Below are 19075 nucleotides of genomic sequence, written 5' to 3' on the forward strand. Positions count from 1 at the left end.
AGTTTTATTTTTTCCTTTCCAACCTTTATGTCTTTTATCACTCTTGCCTCAGTGCAGTGGCTAGCATTTCTAGTAGGTACTGTGTTGAATAAGAATAAAGACAGTGGATATCTTTTCCTTATTCCTGAAGATAGAGGGAAAACATTCAGTTATTTGTTGTAAAATATATGATAGAGCTAAAAAATTTTTTTGTAAGATTACATTTATTCTGTGTGCTTGTGTGTGCGCACATGTATGCAGATCAGTGCATGGCTTGTGGGAGTTGATTCTCTCCTTTCTATGATGTGAATCCTGGGGATCCAACTCAGGTTGTCAGACTTGGTGACAGAAGCCTTTACCTCCTGAGCCTGTATTTAAAAAAAAAAAAAAATCAGCTCATGCTAGATTTTTCAGAAGATGCAATTTATATATTTGAGAATGTTCCTGTATCCATTCTTCTTTACCTAGCTGCTTTTTAACTGTTTAGGAGTTTTTCTCATGAAAGTTGGATTTTGTCAAATGACTTTTTTCCCCCCAAGTGGGTCATTTGATGTGATTTTTACCATTTTTTTCTTTAGTCTGTTGGTGTGTGATAAATATTAAACCAGCTTTACATGCCCAGACTAAAACTTAGTTGCTCTTCATGTATATACTTCATTTGTACCTTGTTGAGTTACATTTGCTAATTTTTTGTTGTTGTTGAATTTTGTGTCTGTGATCATGAGGAGGCTGAATTTCTGTATTTGAGTTCATTTTGGTTTGTAGTTTGGTGTATAGATAGCATTTGTCTAGCTTTGCTATCATTTACTGTATGCTTACCTTCAGAAAAGGAGTTGGGAAATGTTTTTATTTCTGAATAAAAATTGGTGAAATGGGTAAGCTTCTCTTTTTGAAGCTCTAATTAGGAACTCACCATTAATGCTTCTCAGACTTTGCCATGTTTGCAGAATTTTGGTAATTTGTACTTTTGGGGGAATTGGTTTACTTCTTCTAAATTACTGGGTTTGTTAAATAGGAACATAGAATTCTTTATGCTCTTTTTTTTTTTATTATTGAGCTTTCAATGGCTATTTGATATGTGTAATGATCCCAAGTTTTATTTGTGACACGAAAAGACATTTCTGGGTCTTTTATCTCTCAATTTTTTTCTTGCTTTTCTTTTCTTTTCTTTTCTTTTCTATTTATTTATTTATTTATTTATTTAATGAGACAGGTAGTTGGTTGGCCTAGGCTGGCTGAGATTAAGACATACATTACTGGCTTATTTCTAGTTTTTTTTTTTAAATTTATTTTTTCCAAATAATTTTTTATTACATTATAAATAATAGTTTTCTTAAGCGAGGAATTTAGATTATTTTGTTAGATGATATAGTGTTAGCACATTACCTTTCAGCATTATTGTAGCTGTGCCTCATATATTCTGTAACAGTTTTCGTCAGTTTTATGATTTTTTTTTTTAATTCCTCCTGACATTTTTGGAGTATTAACAACTTGTTGAGGTTATGGAGATTTTTTCTTAACTTTATTGCTTTTTTTTTTTAGCTTATTTCCATTGTAGTTAGATTTTACTGTGTCTAATTTTTTAATTGTTGTCTTTTGTTTTATGAATTGGTACATATTTTGTTTTCTGTTTGTGAATATTTCTGGGTGCTTGAATATGTATTTTGCTCTTACTGTGTAAACCAACATGATAGATGATGTTAGTTGATTGTGTTTAGTTCTTCTCTGTCCTCGCCAGTTTGCTATCCAGTATTTCTGTGAATTGTTTAGTGTGTGGTTTTGCCTGTCTTCATCGGCAGTTATGGATTTGTGTTTGCTTCCTGTATTTTGAGGTTGATCTGTCATTGCATTTATACCCATGTCTTTTGGTATGTTAATACTTTTGTCAGTATTTAATGTATCCCTTTGTTTTATTGGTGATTTTCCCTGCTCTGTTGTGTACTTTCTCTTACCATAGACACTTTTGCCTTTTTAAAGTATTTAATGTTTACATAGTATTTTTTTTCCCTTTTTGTGTATTGAAAGTAGAACTCAGGGCTTTGCATATGTTAGGCAAGAATTCTGCCACTGTGCTACACTCTCTGGTATATATTTTTTCATTTTTCTTTTTCTTTCAACTTACTTGTGTTGTCATACTGGAAGTAATTTTTTGCTCATAGTGTATGTTGTTAGACACTTAAATAAATTAACTCTTCCTGTCTCTCTTAATATCTCTAGGTCATTTATACTTAGAGTTTAAGCCTGCTATTTTATTGTTTCATGTGTGTTTTAGTTATGGTTTCCATTTCTGTGATAAAGCAGCTTAGGAAGGAAAGAGTTTATTTTATTTTGTATTACACTCCAAGGTAACAAACAGTCCATCACAGAGGGAAGCTAGGAAAGAACCTGGAGGCAGGAGCTGATGTAGAGGCCATGGAGGTGTGCTGCTTACTTTTTGGCTCCTCACATTTGCTCAGTCTGCTTTTTTTATACATCCACAGGAGAGCCTACCTAGGGATGGCACCAACCAAAATGGGCTGGGCCCTCCCTCATCAATTACTACATAAGACATTGTCCTATTGTCTTGCCTGTAGGCTGATCTGCTGGGGACATTTTCTCAATGATGTTCTCTGTTCCTAAATGACTGAAGCTTCTGTCAGATTGACATAAAACTAGTGAAAAACAAATGAAAATAGCCTCAGGGACCCATATAACAAAACAAATGAGCTAAGATTATTTTCAGAGTTTTGGAAAATGAGAGAATGTAAGATTAAAGAAATATTTAATGGTAGCAGTGGCTGAAAATTTCTCAATTTTATTGAAACAGATTACACATATAGAAAAGGCAAGTAAACACTAAATAAAACAATACTAAAAATACCAGCACCAACATCTTAATAACTAAACTTCTGGAAAGCAGAGACAAAAAGATTCTTGAAAATGACTAGGTAGAAAAGTTTCATCATTTATATGGGAACACCAATTTGAAGGACAGCAGATTTCTCATTTGCAGTCTGAAAAAACAACAACAAATAAAAACTCAAAAAGAAATAATATAACCCTTGTCACATACTGAAAGGGAAATCTCCACTGCATATTTAATATAGAGCAAGTATATACCTCAGGAATGAGAGATAAAGACCTAAAACTAGCCAGCACAATGTATTTTTCATTACTCTTTCTCTCTTCTTACCTTCTGGTGGGATGTACATAAATACATACATGCATACAGACAGAGAAAGAGCACATCTTGGTGTTTTTGAGTGTGATCCTTTATATCTTAGCTTATTTTCTTTGTTATATAGGTCCCCAGGCTGTGTTCATTTGTTTTTCACTGTTTTCTCTTTCTTTAGATTGGTGACTGTATTGATCTGCTCACAGATTCTTTTTTTGTCATTTCCATGATTGTGTTAGGCCTAGCCAGAAAGTTTTTATCTTTGATATTTTAATTTTTAGTTTCATAATTTCTGCTTGGTTCTTTTAATTGCCTTTGCCGAGACTTTTCCAGTTTTTTGTTTGTTTCAAGAACAGTTCTAATTGCTTATTTGAAGCATTTTGTTGATGGCTTTTAAATCTATTGAATAATTTAAAACTGATAATAAGCACTATTGCTTGTTTGTTTCCATGTTATATTTTTTTTGGATTTTGGAAGGATGTGATTTTTTGATTGTATCATGTACGTTTTGGGTATCATATTCGAAGTCTGCTTTTTTTAATAGTAGTCAATATCCTTGATGAGATGTAGGACAAGAGGTGGGGAGAGGGAGGGGTGGGGAGAGGGAGGGGTGGTGAGAGGGAGAGAGAGAGAGAGAGAGAGAGAGAGTTAGTTGTGTGTGTGTGTGTGTGTGTGTGTGTGTTTCATAGTTTCAATTGGTCCTATTGACATTTACCCTGGTAAAATGGAAGTCCGCAGAATGGGAACCAGTTTAATACTGTCTTGTCTCTTGAGTGAGACATTAAGATAACATTCTGATTTGCTGTGTTGCTCTAGCGAGAAAGAAGTAGGGAGTTAACTCAAGACTGCTCTCATGCTACAGCATACAGCACAAACCTATTATCTCTGTTCTCTTCATCCCTGTTGATGCCAAATATAAAGTTAGAGCTCAGCTCACAGTGATTGCCATTGGCACAGGGGAACAATTTAAACTTCTTGTGGGCCTACTTACTACTATGTTTCAGTGCTGGATGGATGTGATGGATGTGGAAGTTCTGCGTCCTACTGGGTCCCATTGCCACTATGGTGACCTTGTTCAATTTTCTTGATACTGAATTAGGGTGCAGCTTCAGCTCCTTGCTGGGTCCTACCCACCCAGGACTGTTACGAGTGTGGGGTGGTGATGCATAATAAAGTGACTGCCTTAGCTTTAAGTCTCCTATCTGCTAGGTCAGTGGTTGTCAGCCTGTGGATCGAGACCCTTTTGGGGATGAATGTACCTTTCATAAATGAATGCACCTTCCACAGGGGTTGCATGTAAGATACCCTGCATTATCAGATATTTAAGATTCATAACAGCAAAATTAGTTATGAAGTGGCAATGAAAATCATTTTATGGTTGGGGTTCACCACAACATGAGGAACTGTATTGAAAGGTTGCAGCATTAGGAAGGTTGAGAAATACTGTTCTCTACTCTAAGTTCTCTAAGTGGGTAAATGGGAGAACCTTGTTCTTTTACTGCATGTGGCTTAGATTATCTCCTCTTTTCTGTCTTGCCACTAACCCAGTCATGGGCATAGGAGGTGCACTTTCCTTTGCTTCTGCCACTCGTAGAAAGAAGGTGAGCTTTTTAACTAGCCCATCTATAGTATCTTGATAAAATTAGAGTACCCTTATCAATGACCTTGAAGATCATTGACTTGTTTTACCCTGCTAACATTACCACCGTGGTAGGAGCTACCATGAGCAAGACTGCTTCTGCTGAGGTGGGTGTGTAAGTCACTTGCCCATACTGCATGGTAAGAGAATCTAAGTACCTCATTTCTGATTTTGGTGGGTTGTGCATAAGTTAGTTGCATGTTTAGCCCTAATCAAATTTTAGGTAGAGGGGTGAGAGCCAGTTTTTTGTTAAGCTGCCTTTTTCTTGGGACTTTGGCTTTGCTTGCATTTCTTTTTACTCTATAATTGTTGAAGGTACTAGATCAGTAGCTTCTGCAGTGATGTTTTGTCCTGGAAATAAGGGAGGTCCTGAGATCTTGAGAAAAGTTGTTGCTATTTCTTGTGTTATTTCCAGGAATTTTTTGCTTATAAAAGTTAGAACTGGGGAGGATTGAAGTCTTTTAATTTTTTATTGAACTGGAAGTTTTTCCTTGACTTTGATGGTGTTTAGAGTTTTCAAAGGGAAAATGTTAGCTGAAAAGTATTTATCATACATATTAATGAACACAAGTCTTAAAAAATGTCAATTCTCAAGCGCTCTGGAAGCTGAGGTAAGAGAATCTTGAGTCCAAAGCCTGGGCAACATAGCTAGGAAAAAATAATCATAGGAAAATCTTAATTTTTTATTTTTATTTCTGCTTTTAAAATTTCTTTCAGAAAAATTTTACTATTATTATTATTATTATTATTATTATTATTATTATTATTATTAGAGTCACAATTCCTCTGTGTAGCCCTGGCTGTCCTGGAACTTCTCTGTCGAACAGACTTGAATTCAGGGCTCCCCTTGCCTCTGTCTCCCAAGTGCTAGGGTTAAAGGAATGCCTGGTTAAAAATCTTAATAATTCTACTCATGAATTTTCAGCTCCATGTGTCTTTATCACCTCCTAAAGCCTCCAACTTTTGCCATTACGTTGGTGATTAGTTTTTTTAAACAAGCATTTTTTCCCTTAATTGAAGGTAGATTCTTTTCTCAAAATTTATTCTGATTACAGTTTCCCCTCAGTTTCCTCCCTACTTCCAATCCCATCTGGATCCACTCCCTTTCTGTTTCATTAGAAAAGAATAAGCTTCTAAGTGGTAACAATAAAACATAACAAAATAAACTATGAGCTAAAAGAAAAACCATCACGTCAGAGTTTGACAAGGTAACCCAACTGAAGGAAAAAAGCTCAGAGACCCACTCATTTACACACTTGGGAGTCCCACAAAAACACTAAATTGGAAGCTGTAATATATATGCAGAGGACTTGGTGCAGACTTGCAGGCCCTGTGCATGTTGCTTCTGTCAGTGCATTCATATGTGCTTTGCTCATTAGAGAGGGCCTCTCTCCCCTTTGTCTCTTACACTCTTTCAGCCTCCTCTCAAGATTCTTGATATCTGAAGGAAGAAATTTGGTTGGAGACATCCTTTGGTGATTAAATTATAACAAACGGATTTTGAGAGTTATATTCAGACACAAGCACAAATAAGTAAATGTCATTTTTTTATTTTTAAAAGAGTTGTAACAGTGAAGAACATTTAGATAGTTTAATACTGGCTGAAAAATTTCCAGCGTAATAAAAAATAAGGTGTTAACAATAATTCACATTCAGAGGGCTCAGTGAACTCCAGTTAGATTAAATTCAAAGAGCTGCACATTAATTACAGTAAAACTGTCAAAAGAGAATTTTTAAAGAAGCAACAAAATAGCAACTCATCACATACAAAATTAAAAAAAAAAACAACAGCTTGATTCTTTTAGAAGACACCATGGCAGCCAGAAACCATTGGAATGACACATTAAAACTGTTGAGAGGAAAAGATGTCCAACCAAGAAGTCCATATATCCATGTGCTTGTATTCTTAGAACTTGTGTCTTGTTTGCTCCCGTTACCCTAGTTTTTGAGCCTATACTATGAGTTTTGTAGTATCCTTCAGCTACCATCTTAGACCATTTTGATATTCTTTTTTATCCAGGATAGCTCAAACTCACAAAAGAAAATCCTGGCTCCCTGGTAAGAGTATCACTTCCCCATCCTTCAGCTCTTTCTCTTCAGATTTACCAGCACATATTATAATGTCAGTATCTGCAGTTTGTTTTTTGATCCTCTCTTCTATTTCTATTTGTGTACGATGCGAAGATTACCCTGTCCCTACTCAGTCTCCCTATTACTTTTTCCCTGTGTTAAGTCAACACTTATATTATGGCTATGTGTGTTCAGTATGATTTTTCCTTTTTATGTACAAGTTTTGTTTTGACACATGAATTGGTTTTTTGATGCTGTCAGTTTTCCTTTTAGTGTTGTAGGTCCCTAGACATTCTTTTGCTTTATTTCTAAGCAGTTCCAAAAGTACTTTTCTTTCCTAATCATTTTATCTACTTCTGACTGTTGCTTTATTTGCCCCGTTATAACTTGATTATAATCCTGTATCACTTTAATCACCTAAAAGTGAATTTGTACATGATTCGGTTAATAATAAAATACTGTTTTCTGGACTGGAGAGGTAGCCCAGTAGTTCAGAGCTTGTTCCCAGCACCTGCAGGAGGTGGCTTACAACAGACTGTAACTCCAGCTCCAGGGTATCTGATGCCTCTGCAAGTGTCTCCCCTCCCTCACACATATATACATATTATTAAAAATAAAATAGATCTTAACAAAAGTGATGTCCTTTACAAAGACCTTAAAATTGTATCTGCCCTCATTGTTGGACCTCCAATAGCCCATGTCTTCATTTTTAAAAAAGATTCTTTTTATTTCATTTATATGAATATTTGCTTGCATGTGTATATCTGTATCATGTGTATGTCTGGTGCCTCTGGAAGTTAGAGGAGGTTATTCAATTCCCTGGAACTGAAGTTTACAGGTTTCAGTACCTTGTGGGTACTAGAAACTGAAGTTGTTTTTCTGGCAGATGCTCTAAATTCCTCAGCTATCTCTCCAGCCCTCTCTTTGTCTTTTAAATAAGTCTTTAACACCTCTAAGCCTTTCCTTTATTCTCACCTATAAAGTAGTTTAATAGACACCTACTTGTGGCAATGAATGCTTGTAAAATACACTGTATTTAGCAGTTAGTAAGTATTGTTATAGTAGTTCTGATTAAGGGATTTGGTAAAATACAATAGATGTTAGAATGATATCTGATGTGGCAGTTGTGTAGGGTTTTGTAGGGAGATTCAGGGGAAAAAACACTGTAAGAAAATGCTAAGAAAGTTGTTACCTGAAGGAATAGGCAGAAAGAGTATAGTATTTCTAATAATTGTGGGTTCTAGGCATACTTTTCTATATGCTATATATATCAATGTGTGTGTATGTGTATTCATATTTTTCCCTGGCCCTATCATCAGACTTTGCTGCTCATTAGCTTTGAGACTACAAGTAGAGTGTCAAAACTGGCTAAGTGATTCATTTGCAGAAAATAAGTAGAATTTAATGTTTTCTTTGAAATATCATTCCTGTTATTTGTATCTGGTATGTTTTCTCTTGTCATTGGATTGCCAGTAGTATTAGCAAAGCTGGATATTCTTTTTTACTATACTCTGTTTTATGGCGATGATATGCTGTAGGCCCAGCAAAGTTGCAGAACCACTCAGTATCTTACGTAAATTTGAGTTAACTAAAAATGTTAAATTACATTTATTTATTTGTGTGTGTGCCCATACATGTGTCAGTACAGGTGGAAGTCAGAGAACAACTTGCCAGAATCTACTTTCTCTTTCTTTACTGTGTGAGTTCCAGGGATTGAACTCAGGCTTCAGACTTGACAGCAATTGATAAGGAATGTCTGTTTTCACAGAAACATGCTTTGTGGGAGTGAAGCAGTGCTAATCAGTTGGTTAATTTTTGATGTCTCTGGTTTCTCTGTATCTTTGGGGCCTATCCTGGGACTTGCTCTCCAAACCAGGCTGGTCTTCAACTCACAGAGATCCGCCTGCCTCTGCCTCCCAAGTGCTGGGATTAAAGGCGTGCGCCACCACTGTTTAGCTTTGTGATTAGATTTTACAAAATATACAATATATTTTGTTATGGTCATGGTCTGCTCTCCTCCAACTCTTTCCAGATCCTCCACTGGAGTTTTTATTTTTTTAACCTTAGTATTCTGTTTAGATTATTATATTTTGTTTCTGTAGAATGTAAACAATAGTTGCTGTGAAAAGGTGGGAGGGGTATGGGTTGGGCATGAGGGAGCATCAAGACCCATTGTATATCACTGTATTAAATTGTCAGAGAATAAATAGAACAAACAAAACAAAAAAAATTTACAGAGATCTGCCTGCTTCTGCCTCCCAAGTGCTAGGATTAAAGGCATGCGCCAACCCTTCCCCACAAGTCTTTTTAGTGGACTATGTCAGAGATAGTTGTATATTTGACCTTTTTAGGGGTGACTAAATGATGGAATTTGTGGGATGACAGTGGTTGAAGATAATACACAGTAGGAATAAATTAGGCAAAACATTTTAATATACTGAATGAGAGTGAACTTAAATATTCAGTAGGCTCTGTATAGTTGGATCTTATTGCTGGGAACCATAGCAATAAACAATGTTGTTGTATTATTTTTTTAAATAATATTGTTTAAAACTAGCTTTTGTTTGTTTCGGGTATGAGTTGGGCTATAGAAATAAAGGAGTCTTGGTGAATCAAGTTGTGCCCATGTTGTAATGCTAGGAATTGGGATATGATATAAAGAAAAAAGGATAATTGTTATGACACAAATGTTCAATGTATAGGAATGAAGATATTTAAATTTATAGGACTAATGTAAAGGGAGATTAAAGAGAGAAATTTTTGAATGAGGATAAACCCTTAAATTTTGCTTTCTAAATGTCCAAAGGGGAAAAGCATGCTAGGCTGTTAAATAAAAACGAGTCCTTACCTTGGAGGCTTAATAAAGATCCAAGTTCCTCTTCTGTTTTGCCTCCTCTTTCTGATTTTAGTAAAGCAAGACATTTAGACAATTTGTAGAATAAAAGTGACTGTTGGAAAACAACTTTAGTTAGGAACGCAGATAATGAAACTGGAGAGTGATAAAAGAAAAGAGGAGAAAAGAATGTGGAAGAGAATAAGAAAGAGGCTAGGTATTTATTTGCTTTCATTTTTAATGTCTAGATGCCAGTTTAAGTTCAGGTCTGAGTTGGTGTTCCTTGATTAGTGACTAGCATAAAACAAAATGTTTTAAGTTAATTGTACATATTGTCCAGTTCAGTCATTAACATAATAATTAACCCACACAGCTTTAGTTAGGTACAGTGGACATTTGTTTAATACCAGCACTGGACTGGATGAGGCAGGAGAAATCTCAAATTCTAGGCCAAACTGTTCTCACATCTATAGGTCAGTAATAAGTACATTCACATTTTTCTTCAACTAGCCTCTCAAACTCATTTTGCAAGCCAAACTCTGCCGATTAACCAACTGCCAGTATTTCAGTGTTCTTGTTAAGAATTTGTAGTATTTATACCCTTTAAAATAATATAGAGGCTTGCCATTTTTTCTCTATAGAGGCAGGCGGATCTCTGTGAGTTGGAAACCAGCCTGGTCTAGAAATAGGGTGAATATCCTTAACTGAAAATTTAAAATCTTACTCCAAACTCTGAAATTATTTTGAATACATACAAGAGAATACAAATGAAAAATTTCTGTATCTTTCCATAGACAAAATCCAAGTACATTAAATACATAAAGTTGTTTTCAGGCTATGCATACAAGTTGTAAGGAATTTACTGTATAGGACTAAAACCCATTCTCCAAGATGTTTCATTATGTTTATATGCAAATATTTCCAAATTAAAAGTATTTCACATTGGGAACATTCTTCTCCTCAAGCATATCTTTTGTTTGTTTCTTTCATTGAGACATGGTCTTACTATGTAGCATAAGCTGGCCTTGAAATTGTGGTAGTTCCCCTCAGCCTCCTGTGTGGTGACATTATATAGGATCAAACCAGCTGTGGCTTCCAGCATTTTTGATAACCTGTAATAAGTATTTAAACTGTCTTACTGAATTTTTTTATTGATAAAGTGTGAACCTATAAAACGATGAATCTTTTTTACTTTTTATTTATTCTATGCATCTTTTACATGATGTAAAAGATTTTGATCCCATTCATTTCCCTGTCCCTTCAAATCTGCACTCAGCCTCTATATCTTCCTCCCCAAATAAGACAAAACTTAAGTGATAAAAGGGAAAAAAAGGAAGAAAAATTAAAAATCTCTTCATGGAAGCTGCAGTGTAACAGTGAATTACACAGTAAACTCCTCTGTCCATATATCTTTACTCGCAAGTGTTCATGAGTCATTGGTCTTGTTCGAGGCCTTTGGTTTCTGCTATACTATTGGTACTAGGCTCTCACTAGGACTCTTCTTCGATATCCTCTTTTTCCCTGTGTTTTGGAGATCCTGCACCTTTGGGTCTGCAGGTCAGGTTCCTTCACGAACTCCAGCAGATCATGGATGGGGTGAATGTTGGGGTGGTCTAAGCCCTAACCCTGATTCTGGACCTGGGCAGCTGTTTTAGGGTTGGTCCGCCAGCCTGTTTTCCCTTGTCCTCAACACCAGCATTGCCCCAGCTAGCTCACCTCTTTTAGAAATAAGCCAAGGGTGGGGCCACTTATCCTGCTTTCACACCTTCAGGGTTGACTATCACACACCTATACCATTAGGACCAGCTTTATTGTGTTGTGTAGGCCAAGATACTGGGGCCACCCTTCCAATTGATGGTGATGGGTAGGGACAGCCCTCCCACTCTTATGACCCTAGGGCCAGACCTGTCCCAGGCATTGATGGGTAGGAGGTGTGGTGGGGAGGGCATTTCTCCTCTGTCTATGCTACCACGTGTCTGATGAGTAATGGGGAAGCTCTCCCTTGCTCATAACCTTGGGCCTGGGGTCACCATCACCTTCGACTACTGGGCAGCTCTGCTTTGCTGCTTAGGCAAAGATGCAGGACCCATTTCCTGAGTGCTGTAGCTGGTAAGAGGAGGATCAGTACCCACATGACAGCTCACAACTAACTCCAGTTCCGGGGTGGGGGGGAGGAGTTCTGACACCCTCTTCTGCCCTCTGTGAGCACCAGGAACCATATGTGCACATACATGTAGGTAAAACACCATGTGATACACAGATATACATGCAGACAAAACACCCATAAACATCAAAGAAGGGGGGGGACACACATTTGTCTTCGTGTGAGTTTTAGAAATAGGTGGCATTGGCTGTAGCTCACTTGTAGAGGACTTGACTATCAGGCACTAGACCCTGGGTTTGACCTCTAGCACCACAAAAAGCCGGACAGGCCCAGAAGAAATGGAGGGTGTTGCGCTACTCTTCTGTAGCAACTGATTTTTCAAATAGTAAAAGTAAAGTAGTTACTAAAGCAAATTGCATTGACTACTGTAGAAAATGGCAGTATAATGAGAGGACATTTCAGTTTTCTTAAAAGCTGGGGAAAGGGAGCAGTCTTAATGCTATGCCTCCAAAATGTAATGATTATTTATACTTCCCAATATGTTTTTTCTTTGTAGTAGATAATAAATTATAAATAATGTATATATTTACAATTATAAATAAGCTATTGTTAAATTCTGTTTTACAAATTTTGTGGAAAATGTTGGTAATTATAAAGATAAGATAGTTTATTAATTCTTTTTTTAAAAAATATTTATTATGCATACAATATTCTGTCTACATGTATGCCTGCAGGCCAGAAGAGGGCACCAGACCTCATTACCGATGGTTGTGAAGCCACCATGTGGTTGCTAGGAATTAAACTCAGGACCTTTGGAAGAGCAGGCAATGCTCTTATTTGCTGAGCCATCTCTCCAGCCCAGTTTATTAATTCTATAGGCCTTTTATTTATAAACTGAAAAAGTTGCCTTTCTAATATTTAGTATATAGATTGAATACTCTTTCAGTTTAAAAGTTTGTATTTGCTCTGTAAATAGATAAAAATATAGCTGTTAGTTATATTTATGTATATTACTTACTTCAGGTCATAATATTAAAGATATAAGTTAAATTACAAGGGAGAGCATAATTCTAAATGACTTATGCAAAGAAATAATATAGTTATGAAAAATTTAGAAAATACAGAGAAGTGGAGCAAATTAGAACTTTTATATGGGGCAGCTATAGACATGAACATATAATTTCTAGAGTTTGTATTATTAAAATTTGTTTTACATTCTAGTCATTTTATCCTGAAGTCATGTACAAGCGTAGTCTGTATTAGCAAAGATTTTACTTGTGTACCTGTGGTGTTCAAAATGCAGTGATGTTTTGTGTGTGAGTGTGTGTGTGTGTGTGTGATTAATAAAAAGCAATGAATTTGAGAGGTAGTAGGGGCAGGGGGAGGAGTGGGAGGAGGAAATGATATAAATACAGTATAGTAGATACAGTATTTGAAACTCTCAAGTAAAATGTCCAAAATATGAACAATATAAATGCATACTCTTTCTTTTAGAATGGGAACTTCATTATCTTTCCTAAACTGATCTTGAATCCCTGGACTTGAGGTCTTCCTCATTTTTTTAAGTTGTACATATCACTATACCTAGCTTAAAAATTATCCGTTGGATAAGAAATACTTTTTTTTTTGAAATATTTTTGGTGAGGAGACATTTAAGTGAGCATCTAAATCTAAACAACTAATTATATATCTTCATACTATTACTAATCATTTTATTTTTCACAAATAATTTGTGTCCACTATCATCATTATCCAGCATGTTGAAGGGGTGAAGAAGGAATGGGTGTGCATATGTGTGCATTTGGGTGATCAGAGAGCAGAGGACAACTTCTAGTTGATTCTTCTCTCCTCCTACAGGGGAGTAGGGAGGTAGGAGATGTTTCTGAATAAGCAAAGGCAGGTCGTAAAGTAAGCACTTTGCGGCTTGTTAGCTATTTTGCCAACCCAAACCCTTTGATTTTAAAATATTGTTATAAACAATACCGTTTTTTTTTCTATATTGTATTGAGAATTGCCCTGTTATTTTTATTTTAAATATTGTTTAAAAATTATGTTACCATTTGCCTGTATCTAGTATCAGAATTACCAAAAATCAAATAAATACATGAGGTATTTATGAAATGCTAACATAAGCTGTTTGGAAATCTTTTCCATTCATTTTTCAGTCTCATTTGATTGTCTTCTGTCATCATCATGTTTCACTACCAGCACTGGTTTACTAGGCTCACAGTGAATATATAGGGGAAATTACTAAGAAAGTTTCAATCTAGTTTGAAAATTCTCTTATTTTGGATTTTGTCTGGTATTAATGTTTTGTGGATGATCAGAGGTGTATATAATAGTTTTAGATGTGTTCCTCTGTTTTATGAGAAATAGAACACAAGCAATATATGATCATAATAGTTGTGTGACATCAAAGGCAATAAGGAGTTTTTTTGGGTTTTTTTGTTTGCTTAAATCATTAAAGAAGATTTCTATGTTTATATTATGAACACTTTTTTACCGCAGAAATATATTCGCTTATAAAGTTAATAGAAATCAATTGCAAGAAACTGTCAGGGAGGAGAAGTGTCTATATATTTTACCAAGTGTTTCCGAAAGCAAAGGTTCAAGAAATGGCTCAGTGAGTATAGGTGCCTGCTTCAAAGCCTGATGGCCTGAGTTCAGTCCCTGGGACCCACATGGTAGGAAGAGAGAACCTGATTATGCTAGTTGCCTGTGGCCTCTGCATATACATCATAGCATGGGTGAACACACACATGGGGGAGAGGATAAAAAATGTAGTTAAAAAAACTAAAACTATAAAAATGATTTCAATGAAAACTTTAATTACAATACTGTTACTAACTTTATAAACATTTTATTTATTGTAAAATTGTAAAAGTAAATTCACCGTACTCAATAACTGATTTTGTATTTTTATACTCAAACCATTTGTCTGATAAGAGTTGTATAAAGAGGCTCTTGAAATTTTGTGCCTTTATAGTAATTCCTGAGACTTTACTATAGAATCCAGACTCTTATAGAGAAGTGGATTGGTTAGTAGTTCTCAGTTCTTGTGATTTGCTACATACACATTTAGTTGTCAAAGAGTATAATACGAACTGAGGACAATTCTTTTGTAGCTCTGAAGTATATTAAGATCAGCCTGGATATACATTGTTTGCAATAGGTTCTCCAAACTTGCTGACAGATAAATTTTGTCAGGATAGTAAATTTAATATATACATTTTGAAACTGATTCCCTACACATCAAGGCTCTGTATCACAAAAAATGAAGGCCTTCTAAGTAGACATTCCAGGAAATTTTTATGATAATAGTGAAATGGTTTCTTTGTATTTGCCAAATGAGAGGATACCCAGATATTTGAGAAATCACTTTTTATTTATTTATTTATTTATTTTTTGATTTGATGACTCTACTAGGATGCCTTACAACAGCAACATTATGCAGTATTTATCTAAGGAAATTTTGACATTACCTAAAAGATCGTGGGGGTAAGAGCTTTGTTGTTACCTGGAAAGGGAAGAAACAAGTGTATCTAGTTCTGTGCCAAGTACTTTGAGAACTCTTAGAGAAATTTCCTTTTTCTCCATACCTTTTTCCTTTCCCTCCCTCCCTTCCTTTTGTCTGTCTGTCTTTATATGTGTGTCCATGCTTGTGTGTGAGGGTATTTATGTACAAGTGTGGAGGTCAGAGGACAGTCTGACTTTTTTTACTTGGGCTTTGGAGATCTGAACTCAGGTTGTCAGGCTTGTGCTGGTATTTACTAAGCCATCTCTGGTGAACAACTTTGACATCTTAATCATCTTGTCAGGTCTGAGGGTAAGAGAGAATAAGTTTCCGAAGATCTGTAGCATATGACAACTGGGATGTGTCATCAAACTCTTCTGTCATTTGTATTCTTCAGAGTTCAAGGGAGTTAACAGCCGTAACAATTTTGTTTTCTGAGAAAGGAAATATGAGTGTATATAAATATTTTGGGAGTGTAAGATAGAGTTTAGAATTAGTGTGTTTGAGTTTATAACAAGGAAAAGATAATTGTAAGGTAGTTTAAATCTGGTATAGATTTTGGTAAAAAGTGAACTATTAAGTATAAATGGTAGCTGTACTTATTACAGAGATTGTATGACTTCTCACCTAATTCAGTTAAATTCTCCATGCCTGTAGGAAAGATGAATGTTTGATTTGAATAGGTTTATATAGTAGTAGTTTATATTTGTAGCTTATGAACAGAATTGTCAAAGTGCTCCTTTATTTAATTTGTCAGATATTTTTGCAGTTTTGTAGATGAGAAAGATATTTATGCCCTTATCAGTGGAATTTCTGATTAAATACTTAATCTATTTCTTTTTAAAGAATGATGTCCTGATGTATGGAGATATAAGAAAAGTTCATTGATTTCCTGGGTGATGATTAGTAGAGGATATATACAATCTTAGGGAGAGATTGTGTTTTTAGGATTTTTACCTACCTCTTAAACATTTGTGTTCTTTTATTTCTAGGCTGTTCGCTGCTACGAATCTCTGATCTTAAAAGCTGAAGGAAAAGTGGAGTCTGATTTCTTTTGTCAATTAGGTCATTTCAACCTCTTGTTGGAAGATTATTCAAAAGGTAACTTGTTTTCTTATTGATTTCTTTGATTCATATATGCATTTCAAGTAATTATAATTATGAAGGGCACTGTTATTTTTATTTGTAAGAAGCTACACTTTATGAGCTATATAGTAAACAGTAAGAGAAAACCAGAATAGATGGAATTGGGAAAATCACGTGGCTCCAGGTAAATAATCAATAAAATAAGATCTATTAAAAAAAAACTCTCTATGTATAAAACTTTCATTGTGGTTTTGTTTTGCTCCATGAAAATGCCTCCTTTAAACACTGTTATCTTAGTGTTTGAAATTTAGCTCAGTGGTAGTGCTTGCTTAGCAATTGCAAGGCTCCATTGAGGGGTGAACTGAGAACAAAAGCTCCTCTAGGACATATAGGAAAAGTAATACAAAGTTAGTTTTCTTATTATTTTTTTTTCTGTAAATCTTGTCCATCTTAACTAGAAAGTATTTGAATAAAACTAAGCTATAGTCATGTTACTATAAAGGCAGTACACATGAGTTTGAACCTTAAATAAAACTATTTTATATACTTAAATGTTCTTCATCAAGAAATAACCAAGTTATATATCTGAATATAGTAAGTAGTCAATCCTCTGAGGTGTGCTTTTTTCAAGGAACTAAGCTGCCAAATTAAACCATTATTTATGCAGGAAGTCAAAAAGCTGCCCACCCTCCCTCAGTACAAAAGGAAAATTCTACAGCAAAGGAAAACTGTTCTTACAAGTGATAACATTTAAACTTTTGGTAACATTAAACGTCTTATTGCAGTAGATGTATTTGTTTTTAGCAAACGTGGGCAGAGTACTTAATGGAAAGTTTTAGGGCTAGAGTAAAGAATTGTTGGTATTTCACATTGTTGCTGGATCATGCCAGTTTTGTGTCAGGTCACACATTTTCCTTAATGGAAGTAGACTTTTAGTCTGAAACATTCATATTATGTGAAATTCAAAATTAGACTTAAGCCCCAGTTTAGCTGCATTATTTATAGTTGCAGATTATATAAACATCCCTGAGTTTTTGTCTTCTAGTATGTAAGAGGTAAAAGTACTAGATGATCGCTCAGGAATTTTAGGGTTGTTAAGTGATTGATACTGGCTAGTACTTAGCTTTAGTTCAATACTCTAACACTCAGAATGGTTTTGTTGTTGTTGTTTCATCTATTTATTTGTTTACTCATTTATTTGTGTGGGAAGTATGCATGTGCTGTAGATGTTAGAGAACAGCATTTTGGAGTAAGTTCTCTTCTTCCACCTTGAGGTTATCAAGGGACTCAGGTTGTCAGGCTTGGTAGATAAGTACTTTTTACCTACTGAGTTATCTTGTTGGCCTGATACTTAATGTTTTAACATCATTTGAAGCTGATAACTTATTTAAAGGAAGCTGTTATTTTAGAAGTCTATAGAATTCTGGGAAATCTGTTTTGTTTTAATTGCTACACTTTTATGTACAGAGAGAGCACATTAGCTTGACAACACATAAAGAGAGGCCTATACTTGAACTGCCCATATATAGTGCTCTGTGTCATTTAGTGACCTTACTAAATCATGTATTTTTTTTAACTTTTATTTCTTATTTTAAACATCCTATTTAATTAATTAATTGGTTAATTTATTTTTGTATTTGCACACATATGTACATGCTATGACATGGGTGTAGAGGTCAAAGGACAACTTGTAGTTAGTTTTAACTATCATTTGGGTTTTGGAGTTGGTCTTAGGCTATTAAGCCTGGCTACAAGTACGTTTCTTTATCTGCTGAGCAATTTTGTCAGCCCTTAACTTTTAAAACTTTATTTCAGTGAATTTAGCTACATTTTAAATTCATAAAATGTTCAGTTAGGGGCTGCTGGAGAGGTAGATGGCTCAACATTTAAGAGCATGTATTGCTTTTCAGGGGATGAAATTTTGAGTCCTAGCACCCACATTAGATGACTCAGAACCCCTTGTAACTCTAGCTCCATTTCCAGGAGGGTCTAACGCCTTTGGCATCTTTGGGCGCCTGCTCTCATGTGCACACAACTGCATGCATACATACAAACTTATATATGCATGCGAGTATGATTGCTCATGTTTATTGCCCCAACACTTAGGAGGCTGAGGCAGTAGGATTGTTGTGACTTTGAGGCCAGTGTAGTGACTTCCAGATCAGACTGGGTTACAGAGTTAAGAACTTGTCTTATAATACAAATGATTAAACAAACAAACAAACAAAAAGTTGGTCTGTGAAGATAACAAAGAACTGAGGGGCATTTGGAAATTTTCTTTCTGTTTTTGGAAGGTTGGATATAGGCATGTAGTATCTTCACTGCTGACAAACTAGTTGGTGGTGAGTAATCAGTAGGCCACTGAAAAATGTGTACTCTTAAATGCCCATCTACCTTTGTAAAGATTAAATTAGTTAGTTGGCTTTTGCTAGGAGATAGTAGTTTAAATTTTAATAGGAAGAGGAGGAGAATGGATATTTATCAGTATATTTCAAACTAGCAGCTTCTATAGTTTATGATTATTATGCATTTTTCAGGTCACCTTGGGAGTTTGAGGACCATGTTCTCTCTTAATTTAATTTTTTTTTTTTTAAAAAAAACTACAAGCTAGGACTGGAGACATGGCTTAGTGGTTAAAAGAAGTGGCCTGATTTCTGTTGGTAGCTAACAACAGTCTGTTTCAGGGCATCTAACAC

At 35.3% G+C, this 19075-nt stretch overlaps 1 protein-coding gene across 7 annotated transcripts in view; it reads left to right on the plus strand.

Moving 5' to 3' along the window:
* LOC121441113 (lysine-specific demethylase 6A-like) overlaps window positions 1–19075 on the plus strand; it is a 136517-nt gene that overhangs the window by 14265 nt on the left and 103177 nt on the right. For all 7 annotated transcript variants that reach the window (XM_041642248.1, XM_041642245.1, XM_041642246.1 and 4 more), the window contains exon 3: window positions 16286–16394. In XM_041642248.1, coding sequence (XP_041498182.1) covers window positions 16286–16394 — 109 coding nt within the window. The remainder of the gene's footprint in view (window positions 1–16285; window positions 16395–19075) is intronic.

Source organism: Microtus oregoni, unplaced genomic scaffold (genome assembly GCF_018167655.1).
Source record: "Microtus oregoni isolate MIOR12 unplaced genomic scaffold, Mior012 000073F_ref0000255, whole genome shotgun sequence".
Classification (NCBI taxonomy): Eukaryota; Metazoa; Chordata; class Mammalia; order Rodentia; family Cricetidae; genus Microtus; species Microtus oregoni.